General features: G+C 35.3%; 1 protein-coding gene across 3 annotated transcripts in view; it reads left to right on the plus strand.

Annotated features, from left to right (window-relative positions):
- Positions 1-3836: 3836 nt before the first annotated feature.
- The window catches only part of mn1a (meningioma 1a), a 40638-nt gene continuing 26367 nt past the window's right edge, over positions 3837-18107 (plus strand). For all 3 annotated transcript variants that reach the window (XR_012386073.1, XR_012386072.1, XM_695830.11), the window contains exons 1-2: positions 3837-4436; positions 4808-7948. Coding sequence is in view for 1 of the 3 variants with exons in the window: in XM_695830.11 (XP_700922.6) it covers positions 4849-7948 (3100 nt within the window). In the remaining 2 variants the exon portion in view is untranslated. The remainder of the gene's footprint in view (positions 4437-4807; positions 7949-18107) is intronic.

Raw genomic sequence — 18107 nt, forward strand, 5'->3', positions numbered from 1 at the left:
AGGCTAGCAGGGACCGGGTGGGAGCGATGGGAAGAGGTTCAGATATTATAAATGAATCCTATATTGTAATCTTAAGTATATCTGCGCACTTGGGATTAATCTACTGTTTTAGGAGGAGGGAATTCCACAATGCTGTTTACTGTCTTTTTCTGATTGTTTGTTTGAAAATCAGGGGAAATATCAGTGAATGTACAATCGGTGTGCTTTATTGTCTTGCTTTTCTTTTTTTTCCCTGCAGCTTTTGAATTGGTTATAAATGTAACGATTAACAGTATATCTAATAAATTTTTGACATCAGTTATCCCTTTTTTTTATTTGTTTGTTTTGTTTTTCATCAGTTCTGTTTATTTTGTCTGTTTCTTTAATGCCTGGATTTTTTTTCTGCTTGAAATCTATTTAAGTTGGATCGTGTATGGCAGGGGTGTCCACACTCGGGACTGGAGGGCCGGTGTCCTGCAAAGTTTGGTTCCATTCCAAATCAGACACACCTGGGCTAGCTAGTCAAGCTCTTAAGCTGCGGTCACACTGCACTTTTCTTCCCCTAGACCAGGGGTGCTCAGTCCTGTTCCTGGAGATCTACCCTCCTGCAGATTTCAGTTGCTACCCATATCAAACACACCTGAACCAATTAATTAGGACTTGAACACCACTTGATAATTACAGGCAGGTGTGTTTGATTTGGGTAGCAACTGAAATCTGCGTGAAAGTAGATCTCCAGGAACATAATCGAGCACCCCTGCCATAGACTCAAGTTCAAGCTCGCTGAACTCTGATTTGCGAAATCGGATCACTTGACTGCGTTAAACGAATCGAGGATCAAAACATGACCTCTCCGGACAGAAATTTTAAAAAGCTGGACCAATCATTCGCTTTTTCAAATGTCTAATCTTGTTTAATCCCGCCCCTTTTCGCAGCGCAGTAGGACAGAATTTCGCACGCACAATCTCTAGTGTGGTTGTGGCATTACTAGGCTTTCTAGAAATATCCATGCAGGTGTGCTGAAGCAAGTTGGAGCTAAAATCTGCAGGACACTGGCCCTCCAAGACCGAGTTTGGGCACCCCTTGTGTATGGGGAGTAGATTAGTATAAATGTATTTGGAATTCGAATAGTATTTTATTTCTGTAACTATTTTTTATTGTTTTACATTATGCAAGAACGAACATTTACAAAGGTTTAATATGAACAAAGAGACAAAAATGGTTTCATAAATAAAATTCCAGCAAATTCAAGTTTGAATGAAGAAAGAGGTTTACATGCAATGTAATTATTAGAGTCTTTTAAGGATATAAATCAAAATCCTTTCAGAAAATAAAAAGAGTTTCTTTGAAATCATACGTTAATGGATGTAAAATTTTATCCTGAAAAAGCAATAAATTAACAATGTAGGATTTAAGTTCAGAGAACATTAAAATAGTTATTTCTGTAACTACAGTTGAAATCATAATTATTAAAACCCCCTTTTATTATTATTCTTTTTAAATAATTCCCAAATGATGTTTACAGTGTGTCTGATAATATTTTAAGTCTTGTGTTTTATTTAGGCTAGAATAAAAGCAGTTTTTAATGTTTTAAAATCTATTTTAAAGTAACAATTATTAGCCCCTTTAAGCTATTATCGATAGTCTACAGAACAAACCATGAATAACTTGCCTAATTACCCTAACCTGCCTAGTTAACCTAATTAACCTAGTTAAGCCTTTAAATGTCACTTTAAGCTGTATAGAAGTGTCTTGATAAATATCTAATCAAATATTATTTACTGTCATCATGGCGAAGATAAAATAAATCAGTTATAAGAAATGAGTTATTATAATGTTGAGAAATGTGTTGAAAAAAATCTCAGTTAAACAGAAATTGGGGAAAATGATTAACGTGGGCAAATAATTCAGGGGGTTTAATAATTCTGACTTCAACGGTATATCTTAATAATTAAATGATATTTAACATAAATATACATTTGACCACCCCTTTAATGATTCATACCGTTGTGATCGCATGTTTGCGCCAAAACTATTAATTAAGCGGCAAATCTAGAGCAAGTGTTCACAAAACATGTTTCTTGTAAAAATAGGGGTTTGTATTGCAGGTGTCCTATTAAACTTGATGCATAGTTGGTATTTTATTTTATCTTATTTTTTATATTTCCCAGATAATGTTTAACAGCAAGGAAATTTTCACAGTATGTCTGATGATATTTTTTTTCTTCTGGAGAAAGTCTTGCTTCATTTTGGCGAGAATAAAAGCAGTTTTTAATTTTTAAAAAACATTATGAGGTCAAAATGAGCCCCATTAAGCTTTATATTTTTCGATAGTCTACAGAACAAACCATATACAATAACTTAATAGGTGCAGGAATGTAAACCCGTCACGTAAACCTTGTTATTAAACTATTTCATATCTGTAACAAGTGGCAATTCAGCCAAAACTTAATGTTGAAACAGTTATCATAACATCATTTATCAATATGTGGCTCTTTTTGGATTCTCGGAAGCTATGGAAATTAAAAATGTAAAACAGGAAATACGTTGGGACCACTGTTTTTGTTTACATCCCTCAAAATGGTCTATTGATAATCACAAATGTCATTGAGAACCACTCAAAATCCGGCAAAACACCGAAAACAAAAGCTTTATTAATAAATTAGATGTTATTGAATTAAATAGATAGCCTAACTTTCGTTCACTGAGACATGTTACCGAACAAAACCGAAAAACTTGACACCCCCAATCGTCAATGTACAATTCGCATTCTGGATTTATTGGCCAGAGAAACACTGAAAGCTGAAGTTTAATCTGATTTACTCCGTTTTCATCATGTTTGTTCCCGATATTAGCACTAGATGGCACTGTTTCGCTTTGTCAAAGATATCGACATGGAGACCAGTGATCTACAAACGCCTTATGAAGATTCTCCATTTAAATGTCTTATTATTAGTTTAATTTCTTCACTTATACCTATTAATAAGCGCCCACTTATCCTATATTCAACCATAACACCCCTTTTAGTTGTCTAATGGTTGTACCGTTGCATAGTTCTTGGTAAAAGCAATAGTATAATGTTTTCTTATTTCTACAATTTTATAATGACTCTTCGTTTAAAAAAAAAAAAAAAAAAAAGCTTTTGTTGCAATGATAAATAATTTGACCCATGCTGCAGCAACGAGGTCTAAAAATACACCACAATCACCGGTTACTTACAGGAAATTAACCCCGAAGACACATTCATTATCTCTGGCTGCCATTCGTCACAGCTTGAAAATGAAGCCTGTTTCATGCATCTGCTAATTTACTAATTAACTGCTGCAGATTTGCTACAGTAGCTGTGTTTAAAGGAGTATAGCTGGGAGATTTGGAATGGCTGAAAATTCTCATTGAAACGTTTACAATTGGTCTGTTTCAGCATATTTCATCAAATATATGACGTGTGAATAAGAGGCCACATGTTTTACATGCACAATAAATACAGATGCTTTTCTTAGATGACATATTGTGTGCGTTTTACATTGTTTCATTGTACGGAACAAATAATCTTAGGCATCTATTTATATTTATCTAGCCTACTATTTAAATAAAGAGTTTTGATAATTAGTAGTCTACAACCTTTTAAGAAAACAATCTACATTTTCTTTCCTCTAAAAAAATATTCTATTATTAAAGATTAAGCCACTGTGTCTTGTTTTATTATGTATCTGTTTATATTGCGTATTAATACGTTATATAGATCTCTTTTAGACTCCCTTAAGCGAATGCCCGCCTCTTGTGCGTCAGACCCCGCCCTGGAGCTCGAAACCCCGCCCCCTGCGCATGTGTGCCTGTGTCGGCATTGGTGAGAAATCAGCGCTGGAACAGATGAGGGAATGTCAAACTTGTTGCCGATGCCTGCGGCTCAACACATCTAACACAAAAATAAACGGGAAAACCGTCCAGGATTCAGAACTATTTGATGGAACAGTGCGGATAATATTATAGAAAATTACTATTCGTTTTGGTATTTGATACAATTCATGCTGTGACAACAAAAGGGATCCTGGGCTCTCCAGTTTATACCAGCGCGCGCGCACCCACAGCAGCGTATTGAGTCTCCTCACAGGACTGAACGCTTGCGCGAAGTTCTCCTCGTAAGGCCGCCGATTTAATGCACTTATTCGTGTGTTTTCTGTTTTTGAATTCATCTAAGTGTGCGTGAATGTTTTATTAGTATTGAATAAAAGAATCAGTCGGGATCGCTCGCATTGCTATGGAGATATGAACATGGGACATGTGCTCCCCGAGCTGGTTTGCGCTCTTCTGGATTTGTGTTGAACGACTTGGGGACTTTACGCATCGAATAATGATGTAAACGAGGATTTTGTTTTAAAGATGTGCGTTTTTCAGGACCGTCGCTATAAGGATATACAAAGAGGAGTTCGCGTTTTTACGCTTGCGCTGGAATTAAGGTACTTCCGATTGTTATCTGATCTTTTACTTTTGCATCTAATATTTATTAAAATGCATATGCATGTAAAATTAATTGTAACATTTGTAATTGTGAATTATTGTGCTTTTTTGAAATTATTTTTGTCTAAGTGTGTGTGTGTGTGTGTGTTTAAATTGCCTCCAACATGAGACCCAGAGACACAAAAGAAAGAAATGTACATACATATATATGTGTGTGAATAAATAAATATATAAATATATATTTATATTTATATATATATATATATATATATATATATATATATATATATATATATATATAGTTTGAAAGTTAATAAAGGAGAATTGTTTGACTTTAGTTTTAATTGTACTTTATTTTTCTTTTTTGCAGTGAGAAACAAATAAAAGGAATTTAATCCCAGTGCACTGAAAATGAACTCTAATTATAACAGTGCTGGATTCCATATGAAAGGGCCGTCGGTAGCTGTGGAGCCAATGATGGGTCCCCTAAATGAATCCCCTATGCAGGGACTCAACTTTGTCTCGAATAGAGATCAGTATGGGTTCCAGACTCATGGCCACGGGGATATGCTCGGTATGGGAGTTCAGCCACAACATCAGCTCCACATGCAAGGACCATTCAACCATCAACCTCCTAACCACGACCAGCATTCACATCTGTACCAGGACAGCGTTCCCTCTTGCCTGCACGGCGACAGGCACATGGGTTTCAGCAGCACCAACGCGGGCCACCCGCATATGTTTGAGGGGGGATTCAGTCAGCAGCTCGCAGAGCCCCAGTCGCGAGAATGCATCTCGCAGCAGCAACAACAGAGAATGGCTGCGATGCCTGAGTTTCAGCCGCACGGCCATCCGAACGGCAATCATGCTGTTCCAGCACCATGTCTTCCTCTAGACCAGTCACCAAACCGTGCTGCTTCGTTCCACGGCTTGCCATCTTCATCGCCTGAAACCCATAGACTTGAACACTACAGGCTTTTCCCACAGGGCAGAATGGGGGGATCAGAGCACTGTTTTCCCTGTGATCCTCTGACTGGGAATTTTGACATGACAGGATTCTCCACCGCGGACTCTTCCGAGCACAAACTGCCCTATTGTGAAACAGGGAACCAAGTAGTCGGGGGTAATTTTTCTACTTGTAATCGAAGTGGTTCCCGAGGGCCCATGATGGGCAGCTCAAAAGTTGACCAGCAGCTACCTCAGCAAAATGTGTTTTCTGACCGATTTGGAAATAGGGGCAAAATGGATCCGGGGGTTAATACGAGGCACCACCTCATGGCACAGCAAAGACCAGGACCTGTTGTCAGGCAGAACCCTGGTTCCCCTGCCCTCCCTCGATTTTATCACACTCCAGACTTTGTAGCAAACAATACAGATGTTCAAGGCGGTGGCCCAATGGTGCACGTTCAGCACGGCCACCTGGATCGGCCCATACATAGACTGAACAACCATAACATGCACCCTTTCGGGGAGCCGGTGTTCGATGTCCCCCAACTAGCCCCTCAGCCCCCACATCACCTCAGCTCACTACCCTATTTGAACATGGCTAAAAGGCCACGGTTTGATCTCCCGAATGGCTCCGCTGGAGAAAGCTGCAGCCCCCTAAGCCACAGCTTACATAATCGGCCCAGTCTTGAGAACCACCTCTCCCCCTCGGCATTCCCCTCTCCCATGGGGGACTTTACATCTCATGTGACGGATGGGTTTCCATCCGGCCCCCTACCCTTGAGCTCTGGCCCACAGCAGCAGCAGCAGCAGCAGCAGCGGCGACAGAATGCAGCAATGATGATCAAACAAATGGCATCCAGGAGCCAACAACAGAGAATGAGGCAACCTGATCTGCAGCAGTTAAATCTCCACGGAGATGTCACTTCAAATGGCATGGTCTGTCGAGGGCCTCTGGGCAGTGTGTCTCAGTCCAATTTTGAGAAGAAGCATAATTTTCACGGAAACTTTGACAGCCCCCACCTACCTCAAGAAAACTCATGGTTTCCTGAGCCACAGCAGCACTGTAGAGAAACAAACACACATGCCTTGGAGCAGGCAGAAAATGGACACAACATTATTTTTAGACCAAGCGTCACAAGCATGGACATGCAGTCTTTGAATTCTCCTGGAGCACATCATCCGTTCGAAAATAATGTCAGCAATCCTCTGCAGATGCAGTCTCCCGATGAGAGCAACATGCAGTCGGGCGCACCCACAGACAGGAGGCCGGCTGAATTCGGAGGGATGGTGATGAGGAGGCAGCACAGCTTCCCTCCTGGAGGGCCAAGTCAACAGGGAGCCCCCCAGAGCAATCCTCCAGGATTTAGCTCCTCTCCAGGGAACTATCCCGCCCATCCTGAGTACCTCTCCAGCCAGCACCTGTCAGTCAATAAGCTTGGGGCCCTCTCTTTGGGGAATTTGAACAAAGCCAGTACAAAAGACAGTGTGTTTGGCCAAAGCTGTCTGGCAGCTCTTTCCACTGCCTGCCAAAATATGATCGCCAGCCTTGGGGCCCCGAACCTCAATGTGACTTTTAATAAGAAAAGTCAAAACGAGGCCAAACGCAAAGCAGGTCAGGTTGAGCAGGACATAAATAGCAGTGGCAGTAGCGGCCCAGGGGCAGAGTATTTCCAGAGCAATGCTTCTCAGAATAGTCAAACGCCTTGCTCTGGGAATAACAACAATACGATGGTGGGTCAAAGTGGTACGGGCCAGATGGTGAAAAGGGAAGCGAGCACCCTTTCCCCAAATGACAGCATGGAGTCTGGATGTGAGGGGAAAATGGCAACAGGCAACGGTAAAGGGAGGGGGAAGAAGAGACGAGACAGCGGGCACATCAGTCCTGGAAACTTCTCACCTCCTAGTGGCGGTAACCCCGTCGTGAGCCCAGGTCAGCAGGGCTCCAATTTGAGCATGGGCATGGAGAGTCGAGGTAAGACCCCAGAGAGGACTCTAGTCTCCCCTTCTTTCGGTAAGCCGGACCTCGCCACCTCTATGGACAGCGGAATTCAAAGCGTGGGCAAGTCGGACGGCGTTTCGCCATGCATGGATTATTTAGACGATGCCAGCCCTAACTACAGCACCGAGGATCCAAGGCCCTGCAGAGCTGGTGTAAAGTGTAACTCGGAAAACAGGGCCAGCTATGCTGATGCTTCATGCATGGAACAGGTGCGAACGCCATTGAGCAACACAGGGCAGGATGAGGTTCATCCTCTGGAGATTTTGCAAGCTCAGATCCAGCTGCAAAGACAGCAGTTCAGCATCTCGGAGGACCAACCCATGGGAGGGAAAACAAGCAAAAAGGCTGACTGCCAGGCCAGTCTAAACGGAGAATGCACCCTGGCCAACTCTAGCCCGGTTACAGGCAAGAGCTCTGTGAATACCATTGACCTTGACTCTCTTATGACAGAGCAGCATGCCACCTGGTATGTCCCTGGCAATAAGGCTCTGATAGAGGACCCCAGTAACGACAAGTGCCTGGGATACTGGGAGCGAGCACGGGGCCAGAGTGACAACAAAGAAGGTAAACTTCATTGACTTGCAGTGAGAGCATGATGAATTGCTGTTTTTATGGACTGTTGAGTTTACTTTGATGGCTTAATGGTTGAATAATGAACAACCCAAGGTAGCTTAACCTCAGGCGCAGGGACCCATTTACAACTAATCTGTCACCCAGAAGTGAGCTTTAATTAGCACTCTTTAAAACACTCCGTCTCGAGCTGACAGAAAACAGGATGCAAAATAATAATTAACCCACTGAAAACAGAGAAATTTTGTTTGGCTCTGCAGTTTGCAGCATAATAAATCATTTTCTTTATTGTTATTTAAACGTTTAAACTGATTTGTTTTTAGCCTTAAATTTGATAATTCCGTGCGTGTCTCTTAAATTTTTAACACTAGCAAAAAAGGCATATTTTAGCTTTGTTTTTATTTATTTTTTTAATAATTGCAGTGATAAACACTATAAGTAGTAGGAGCATCTCTCATAATATTTCGTATTTTACACAACACATATAAAGGACTACAATTTCCCTAAAAACTCTACTTTTTAGGGATTAAATATTATGTAAACTGAATATTTTGCTTCTATTTTAATTGCACTCGTGATTAAGTTTTATCTGACGCCAACAGGATCTGTAGTTAAGATTTTAATGAGATTTAAGTACGTTCAGATCTGAACTACATGCTAGATTAAACCTAAATATACAGTTGAAGTCAGAATTATTAGCCCCCCTGAATTATCAGACCGCTTGTTTATTTTTTTCCCCAATTTCTGTTGAACAGAGAGCAGATTTTTTTTCAACACATTTCTAAACATAATAGTTTTAATAACACATTTCTGATAACTGATTTATTTGATCTTTGCCATGATGACAATACATAATATTTGACTATTTTCAAGACACTTCTATACAGCTTAAAGTCACATTTAAAGGCTTAACTAGGCAGGTTAGGGTAATTAGGCAAGGTATTGTTCAACAGTAGTTTGTTCTGTAGACAGTCGAGAAAAAATATAGCCCAAAGGGGCTAATAATTTTGTCCCTAAAATGGTGTTTAAAAAAGGTAAAACTGCTTTGACTTTAGCCGAAATAAAACAAATAAGACTTTTTCCAGAAGAAAAAATATTATCAGACATCATGTGAAAATTTCCTTGCTCTGTTAAACATAATTTGGGAAATATTTAAAAAAGAAGAAAAAAAAATCATAGGGGGCTAATAATTCTGACTTCAACTGTATATAAAAATAAAAATATTCACTTTTAAATAGACAAGCAGTTGTGTTCTAAAAAAACCGAATGCTATTGTGTGTCTGCAGTGGTTAATATTTCCCTTGCGTTTTCACCCCAGGCTTTCTTATCAAATTATTTACTGGCAACTTTTGCTAGGACTGTTCACATATATTGTCAATAATATAAAATATAGGTCAAGATTATCGTAGGTCACACAGCTCCAGTTCCTTGAATTCCCTATTGGATACACACAGGTCTCACTGCATTATTTTGGAAACACTATTTTGTCTAAGGACGTTAGTGAGCCAAGTTTGCAATTAATTTCACTTTAGGCATGATAGAGCTCGCAGTGACATTATTAACCCATGAGGCCTGATAACAGGGCTGCGTGAGGGTTAAATGAACACATCAGACATGTGGCCAAAATTCAGAAACTTCTTTCAGGTCACTTCTTGAGTGTTTCCCACTGTCCTGTGATTGTGCGCCTTCTGGTATGCCATGTGGCAGCATATTCATGTTTGATTTTCATGATAGTCAGAATAATTTTTTTTTATTATTTTTTTATTTGTGACAGGAATATCTCAAGGACAAGTAACTTAAATTTCCCAAAACTTTGAAACCTCTAGTTAGCATTGCATTCCCATATATCGGTTAATAAATAAATCGTTTTTTGCCTTAATCTGCGTCAGATCCCTTATTATTATTATTATTATTAGCATCATCATCATCATTATTATTATTATTATTATTATTATTATTATTATTATTATTAAGGTTATTATTATTATTATTATCATTATTAATAATAATAATATTATTATTACGATTATTATTATTATTATTATTATTATTATTATCATTATTAATAATAATAATAATAATAATAATAATAATATTAAGATTATTATTATTATTATCATTATTAATATTATTATTATTATTATTATTATTAGCATCATCATCATCATCATTATTATTATTATTATTATTACTATTAAGATTATTATTATTATTATTAAGGTTATTATTATTATTATCATTATTAATATTATTATTATTATTAATATTATTATTATTATTATTATTATTTTGCATTACATTTATTCTCAAAAGCAGTTGCTTTATTTTTGTAAACACTGGATTTTTAAAGAGAAAAAAATAGTTGTGTTTTATTTGACTTCATTTTACTATAGCTACATTTTTAGCTATATTTAATTATCTGTATGCAAAATTTTACATATATAATGTTTGTATATATAATTTTATTTTCCATTGAGTTGCTAAAATTAAATAGTTTGTGTTTATAGTATTAATATTTATAGTATAATATATGTGTGTATATATATATATATATATATATATATATATATATATATATATATATATATATATATATATTTATATTTATATTTGTGTGTGTGTGTGTGTGTGTATATACATATAATGCTATAAATATTAATATTATACCTATATATATGTATGTATATATAATATTTGTGTGTGTATGTATATATGTGTGTGTGTGTGTGTGTGTGTGTGTGTGTGTATATATATATATATATATATATATATATATATATATATATATATATATATATATATATATATATATATTTATAATTTTAGCAACTCAATGGAAAATATTTGACTTTATTCAACTTTTTTAACATGCGTATCGATTGAATGTAAAACAGATGTAAGCTGCGGCCTGTTATCAGAATGCAATCTGATCAGAAACTCCTAGCTACCTCAAACTCTAGCGTTTTCTTCTTCTTCTTCTTTTTCTTTTCCTCTCGCTGTTTTGCCTAATAAATGGAGAAGGTTGTCAGATGCAATTTTTCAGACGGGGCTGTCGGATATTCTGACAGCTTTGTGGCTCTGAGAATAAACACTAAAGGCCAGAACAGACAGAAAACAAAGGAGAAGATGCAATGGTCTCATGGGAAAACGGCTCAAAACAACACTCTGAGAACACAGGTATAGGGATGCGTTTTTGTGTGGAAGGGATGCGAGGAGAAAATAGGGCTTGATATCTATGTGGAAAATATCAGCAAACAGTGTACACTCCAAACGCTGTGTAACTTGCGGATCCTTTACTGAAATGAGCTTCCGTGTCTTTGAACGTGTCAGAAAGCAAGATTTGTCAGTGGCTCTATAAATACAAACTTGTAAACCGTGTACTCTGTGTGCAAGTTCCGCGTCCTAAAATAACCATCCATACCTTTGAACATTTATCAAGAATAATTATAATTGTGGTCATCGTCTGCGTGCAATTTTATAGAAAGATTTGGTCAACTGTGCTGCTAATTTCTCTGATGAATTGCAATTTGAGCGTTGCCTGCGCAGATACGCACACCTTTATACGGGAGTGCTTGTTTGGCAGGCAGAATTAATTAGCGTTTTCTTGTGTCCGTGTGATACACTGCATTTTTCCGCGAGGAATGTCAGGGTGGAAATGGAAAGGAAAAAAAGAAACAGCATGATCTTGTCTTGGCATGTATTAAATTCCGCTTTCACGTTTTGTCATGGGACAGGCCTGTGTTGTCAGAGAATCATCGCTTTGATTCATGCATCACCTCTCCAAGCTAAACATTAAGAAGCAGTTACACCCAAACATGTAGATTCCGTCATTGTTACCAGAGAAGCATAGCGGAGATGTTATGCAGAATGTCCAAGCTGCTCTATTCCATAAACAGAAATGAAGAATAAATTCTGCCGTAAAAAGATCAAATTTGCTTAAAAGATTCATCTGTCACCTTTCTAAGCTAAACGTTAAGAAGCAGTTACACCCAAACATGTAGATTTCGTCATTGTTACCAGAGAAGCATAGCGGAGAGATTTTGCAGAATGTCCAAGCTGCTCTATTACATAAACAGAAATGGAGGTGAAATCCATACTGCTGTAAAAAGATCTAATTCGCTTAAAAGATTCATCTGTCACCTCTCCAAGCTAAACATTAAGAAGCAGTTACACCCAAACATCTAGATTTCGTCATTGTTACCAGAAGAGCAAAATAAAGATATTATGCAGAATGTCCAAGCTGCTCTATTCCATAAACAGAAATGGAGGTTAAATTCTGCCTTAAAAAAGATCAAATTCGCACAAAAGATTCATCTGTCACCTCTCCAAACTAAAAACATTAGGAAGCAGTTACACCCAAACATGTAGATTTCGTCATTGTTACCAGAGAAGCATAGCGAAGAGATTTTGCAGAATGTCCAAGCTGCTCTATTCCATAAACAGAAATGGAGGTTAAATTCTGCCTTAAAAAAGATCAAATTCGCACAAAAGATTCATCTGTCACCTCTCCAAACTAAAAACATTAGGAAGCAGTTACACCCAAACATGTAGATTTCGTCATTGTTACCAGAGAAGCATAGCGAAGAGATTTTGCAGAATGTCCAAGCTGCTCTATTCCATAAACAGAAATAGAGGTGAAATTTATACTGCGGTAAAAAGATATAAGTCGATTAAAAGATTCATGCGTCACCTCTCCAAGCTAAACATTAAGAAGCAGTTACACCCAAACATGTAAATTCGTCATTGTTACCAGAAGAGCAAAATAGAGATATTATGCAGAATGTCCAAGCTGCTCCATCCATAAAAAGAAATGGAGGTTAAATTCATACTGCTGTGAAAAAATCAAATTCGATTTAATGATTTATCTGTCACCTCTCCAAGTTAAACGTTAAGAAGCAGTTACACCCAAACATGTAGATTTTGTCATTGTTACCAGAAAAGCATAGCGGAGATATTTTGCAGAATGTCCAAGCTGCTCTATTACATAAACCGAAATGGAGGTTAAATTCATACTGCTTGTAAAAAGATCAAAATTGCTCAAAAGATTCATGCATCACCTCTCCAAGTTAAACGTTAAGAAGCAGTTACACTCAAACATGTAGATTTCATCGTTACCAGAGAAGCATAGCGGAGATATTTTGCAGAATGTCCCAGCTGCTCTATTCCATAAACAGAAATGGAGGTGAAATTTATACTGCGGTAAAAAGATATGTCGATTAAAAGATTCATGCGTCACCTCTCAAAGCTAAACATTAAGAAGCATTTACACCCAAACATGTAGATTTCGTCATTGTTACCAAAAAAACATAGCGGAGAGATTTTGCAGAATGTTCAAGCTGCTCTATTCCATAAACAGAAATGGAGGTTAAATTCATACTGCTGTAAAAAGATCTAATTCGATTAAAAGATTCATCTGTCACCTCTCTAAGCAAAACGTTAAGAAGCAGTTACACTCAAACATGTAGATTTTGTCATTGTTACCAGAAAAGCATAGCAGAGATAATTTGCAGAATGTCCAAGCTGCTCTATTCCATAAACAGAAATGGAGGTTAAATTCATACTGCTGTAAAAAGATCTAATTCGATTAAAAGATTCATCTGTCACCTCTCTAAGCAAAACGTTAAGAAGCAGTTACACTCAAACATGTAGATTTTGTCATTGTTACCAGAAAAGCATAGCAGAGATAATTTGCAGAATGTCCAAGCTGCTCTATTCCAAAAACAGAAATGGAGGTTAAATTCATACTGCCGTAAAAAAATTCTAATTCACATAAAAGTGTTATGCAATTACATTTTTATTGTAATTTTCGTTCTTTTTTTTTTACTGGAAGAATATTTGAGAGCCTTTTACGTGCTTAACTAAAAGAAGATAGGAATGAGAAAATAAAAGGTTTATTTCTATCAGGCTTTTCAACAGTGAATGCTTGTTTTTTGTGTTACATTTAACAGCTTAAATGACTGTATGATGAGTAATATATTGCATACGATTAATTAATTAATTTGGTCACATTTTCCAATAAGCATTCGTTAGTTAATGTATTTATTAACATGAACTAATAATGAACTTCACTTATACTTATACATAACATTAGCTAAAATTACATAGCATTACTAACATCCAAATTCATGGTTGGTAAGATTAGCTTGTGCACTGCGAGTTAACATTAACTACACTGTTAATAATTATACAGTACTTAAATTACACAGTATTTCCGTTTAATTTTTTCAACACATTTCCAAAGATAATAGTTTTAATAACTTTTATTTTTGCCATAATGATAGCACATTATATTTTACTAGATATTTTTCAAGACACTTCTATACAGCTTAAAGTGACATTTAAAGGCTTAACTAGGTTAATTAAGCAAGTTAGGGTAATTAGGCAAGTCATTGTATAATGCTGTTTGTTCTGAAAAAATATAGCTTTAGGTGGCTTATAATTTCAACCTTAAAATGGTTTTTAAAAATTTAAAAACTGCTTTTATTCTAGCCGAAATAAAACAAATAAGACTTTCTCCAGAAGAAAAAATATTATCGGAAATACTGTAAAAAAATCCTTGCTCTGTAAAACATCCTTTGGGAAATATTTGAAAAAACCTATTCAAAGGGGGGCTAAAAATTCTGACTTCAGCTGTAAATGGTGCTGTAAATTTAAATACAGTACTTTTGCTGTAATTGATTTACAGTAACTGCTGCCAGTAAGTTCTCGTAGATTCTACAGGAAATTTTTAACAGTGTAACAATGAGAAACTTTATGTATAATTACTGTAGTAAATGTATCATTTGCTGTTTGTTCATGTCAGTAGATGTATGAACTTATACAACATTTGTAACACTTTACAATAAGGATTTAGAAAGATTAAAAAATACATAAATGATTCAAAAATACAAAGATAACCATGATACAAATACAAAATAGGATTAAAAAATACATAAATTATTCAAAAATACAAAAAACACCAGACAAATACAAAATATGATAACAAAATACATAAATTATACAAAAATACCATGATAAAAATGCAAAATATGATTAAAAAATACATAAATTATACAAAATACAAAAAAACATGATACAAATACAAAATATGATTAAAAATACATAAATTATACAAAATACAAAAAAACATGAGACAAATACAAAACATGATAACAAAAAACATAAATTATACAAAAATACCATGATCAAAATGCAAAATATGATTAAAAAATACATAAATTATACAAAATACAAAAAAAAAATGATACAAATACAAAATATGATTAAAAAATAAATACATAAATTATACAAAAATACAAAAAACATCATACAAATACAAAATATGATAACAAAAAACTTAAATTATACAAAAATACCATGATAAAAATGCAAAATATGATTAAAAAAATACATAAATTATACAAAATACAAAAAAATCATGATACAAATACAAAATGAATAAAAATACATAAATTATGCAAAAATACAATGATAAAATTTCAAAATATGGTTAAAAATACATAAATTATTCAAAAATACAAAGAAAACCATGATACAAATATAAAATATGATTAAAAATACATAAATTATACAAAACTACGAAGAAAATCATGATACAAATACAAAATATGATTAAAAAAATACATAAATTATGCAAAAATACCATGATAAAATTGAAAAAATATGGTTAAAAATACATAAATTATACAAAAAAACAAAGAAATTCTTGATACAAATGCAAAATATGGTTAAAAATATATAAATGATACAAGAATACAAAAAAACCTATGATACAACTACTCAGTATGATTAAAAATACATAAATAATACACAAACACAAATAATACCATGATACAAATACAAAATATGGTTAAAAAATACATAAATTAAAGACAAAAATCCCAGTGCTTTAGAATGTTTGTGGCAGACCGCTCATGTTCAGAGGCAGGAGATCTACTTTCGGTGTTGTTGTAGTCATACATGATCAAAACAAGTCAAAATTATTCACCCTCCTGGGAATTTCGTTTTCTTTTTTAAATATTTCCCAAACACTGACTAACAGCGCAAGGAGTTCTTCAAAGTATTTCCTATAATATTTTTTCTTAAAAGAAGTCTTATTTGTTTTATTTTGGCTAGAATGAAAGCAGTTTTTAAGGTTGATATTATTAGCTCCAATTTGATTGATTGTCTACAGAACAAACTAATGTTATACCACTTGCTTAATTACCTTAACTCGCCTAATTAACCTAATTAACAAAGTTAAGCCTTTGAATATGACTTAAAGCTGAATACCAGTATCTTGAAAAATATGTAGTCAAATATTACATACTTTCATCAGAAAACAGCTATTAGAAATGAGTTATTAAAACTATTATGTTTAGAAATGTGTTGAAAAACTCCAACAGGAATAGGGGGGGAAATGTACAGGGGGGCTAATAATTCATAAGGGCTTATGTCTCTAAGATCATTATTGTTTCTTCTTAGCAACTCCACCCACAGAAACATAAACCAACAAGTTCCCCCCCTCATTTTAAGTGACCAAAGTCTGCCTGCAAATGGCATATGGAGCATAAGGGTGTTGCTTTTCCATGCGTACGCTCTAGTGCATGTGTTGCGCTGGCCAAGAGAACACGTCTAAGAGCCAGACAGAGCAGTCAGCCATCCAGACAGCAGTCAGCCATCCAGACTGGGCCCCACAGCTGGCCCGCTTTCCCAGCCCTTCCCCTCTTCCAGCTTTAGGCCTGGCGCTCATGAAGGCGATCCCTGTCCACGGCACGGTGGAGGAGAAGAAGAAGGAGGGGGGGGGGGAAACGGCCCCAGGGCTCTGATGTGAAACTCCTTTAGTGCTTTGGGCCCTCGAAAACTGTGAAAAGCTCTTTCATATCCCTTGGCCCGGGTCCCGCACTCTCTTTAGAATATTTTAGAATAATTTCATTCTAATTTGTCAATGGAAATTCAAACCATATAACAGCATATAAAAACAGGTTCTGGAGGGACTAGTTTATGTAAAAGAGCCAAGCTATTTCCACGCTCTTGTGTGGGGAGGCACCCACTGCGTCCCCTGCAGTTCTGTTGGCTGCTGTTGAGAGACTCGCGATATAAGCGCTTAACAATGATATGGACACAATCCCGCCGTTTGAGTAATGAAGTCTGCACTGTCGGGATGATTCGCAAGATGGAGCTTAAAGGAACAGTCAAACGTGCAGAAGAGAACACTCTCGTGGCGTCGCATCTCTTCACCAACTTGAGTTTTCAAAGAGAGTTTGAAGCATATACTGGGTGCTCTTTTCCAATTAATGAATGCAGTGTTTACTCACAACGTTTGAATTGAACGGTAATTGAACTATTACAATTTTTCTCTAATATAAATAGAGAATTTTACATGTATAATCATATAGCATATAGTAGTTTCAGTTTGACTTTAAATGTGATTTTATATATATATATATATATATATATATATATATATATATATATATATATATATATATATATATATATATATATATATACATATATATATACACATAAATATATATATATAAACATAAATATATATATATACACATAAATATATATATATATATATATATATATATATATATATATATATATATATATATATATATATATATATATATATATATATATATATATATATACACATAAATATATATATATATATATACAGTTGAAGTCAGAATTTTTAGCCCCTCTTTGATTTTTTTCTTTTCTTTTTTCGTTTCAGAGCAAGGAAATTTTCACAGTATGTCTGATAATATTTTTTCTTGTGGAGAAAGACTTATTTGTTTTATTTTGGCTAGAATAAAAGCAGTTTTTAATTTTTTATGAACCATTTTTGGGTCAATATTATTAGTCCTTTTAAGCTAATTTTTTTCGACTGTCTTCAGAACAAACCATCATTATACAATAACTTGGCTAATTACACTAACCTGCCAAGTTAACCTAATTAACCTAGTTAAGCTTTTAAATGTCACTTTAAGCTGTATAGAAGTGTCCTGAAAAATATCTTGTTAAATATTATTTACTGTCATCATGAAAAAGATAAAAGAAATCAATTATTAGAGATGAGTTATTAAAACAATTATATTTAAAAAATCTCTCCGTTAAACAATAATTGGAGAAAAAAATAAATAAACAGGGCTAATAATTC

The sequence above is a fragment of the Danio rerio genome, chromosome 10, assembly GCF_049306965.1.
Source record: "Danio rerio strain Tuebingen ecotype United States chromosome 10, GRCz12tu, whole genome shotgun sequence".
In the NCBI taxonomy this organism is placed as follows: Eukaryota; Metazoa; Chordata; class Actinopteri; order Cypriniformes; family Danionidae; genus Danio; species Danio rerio.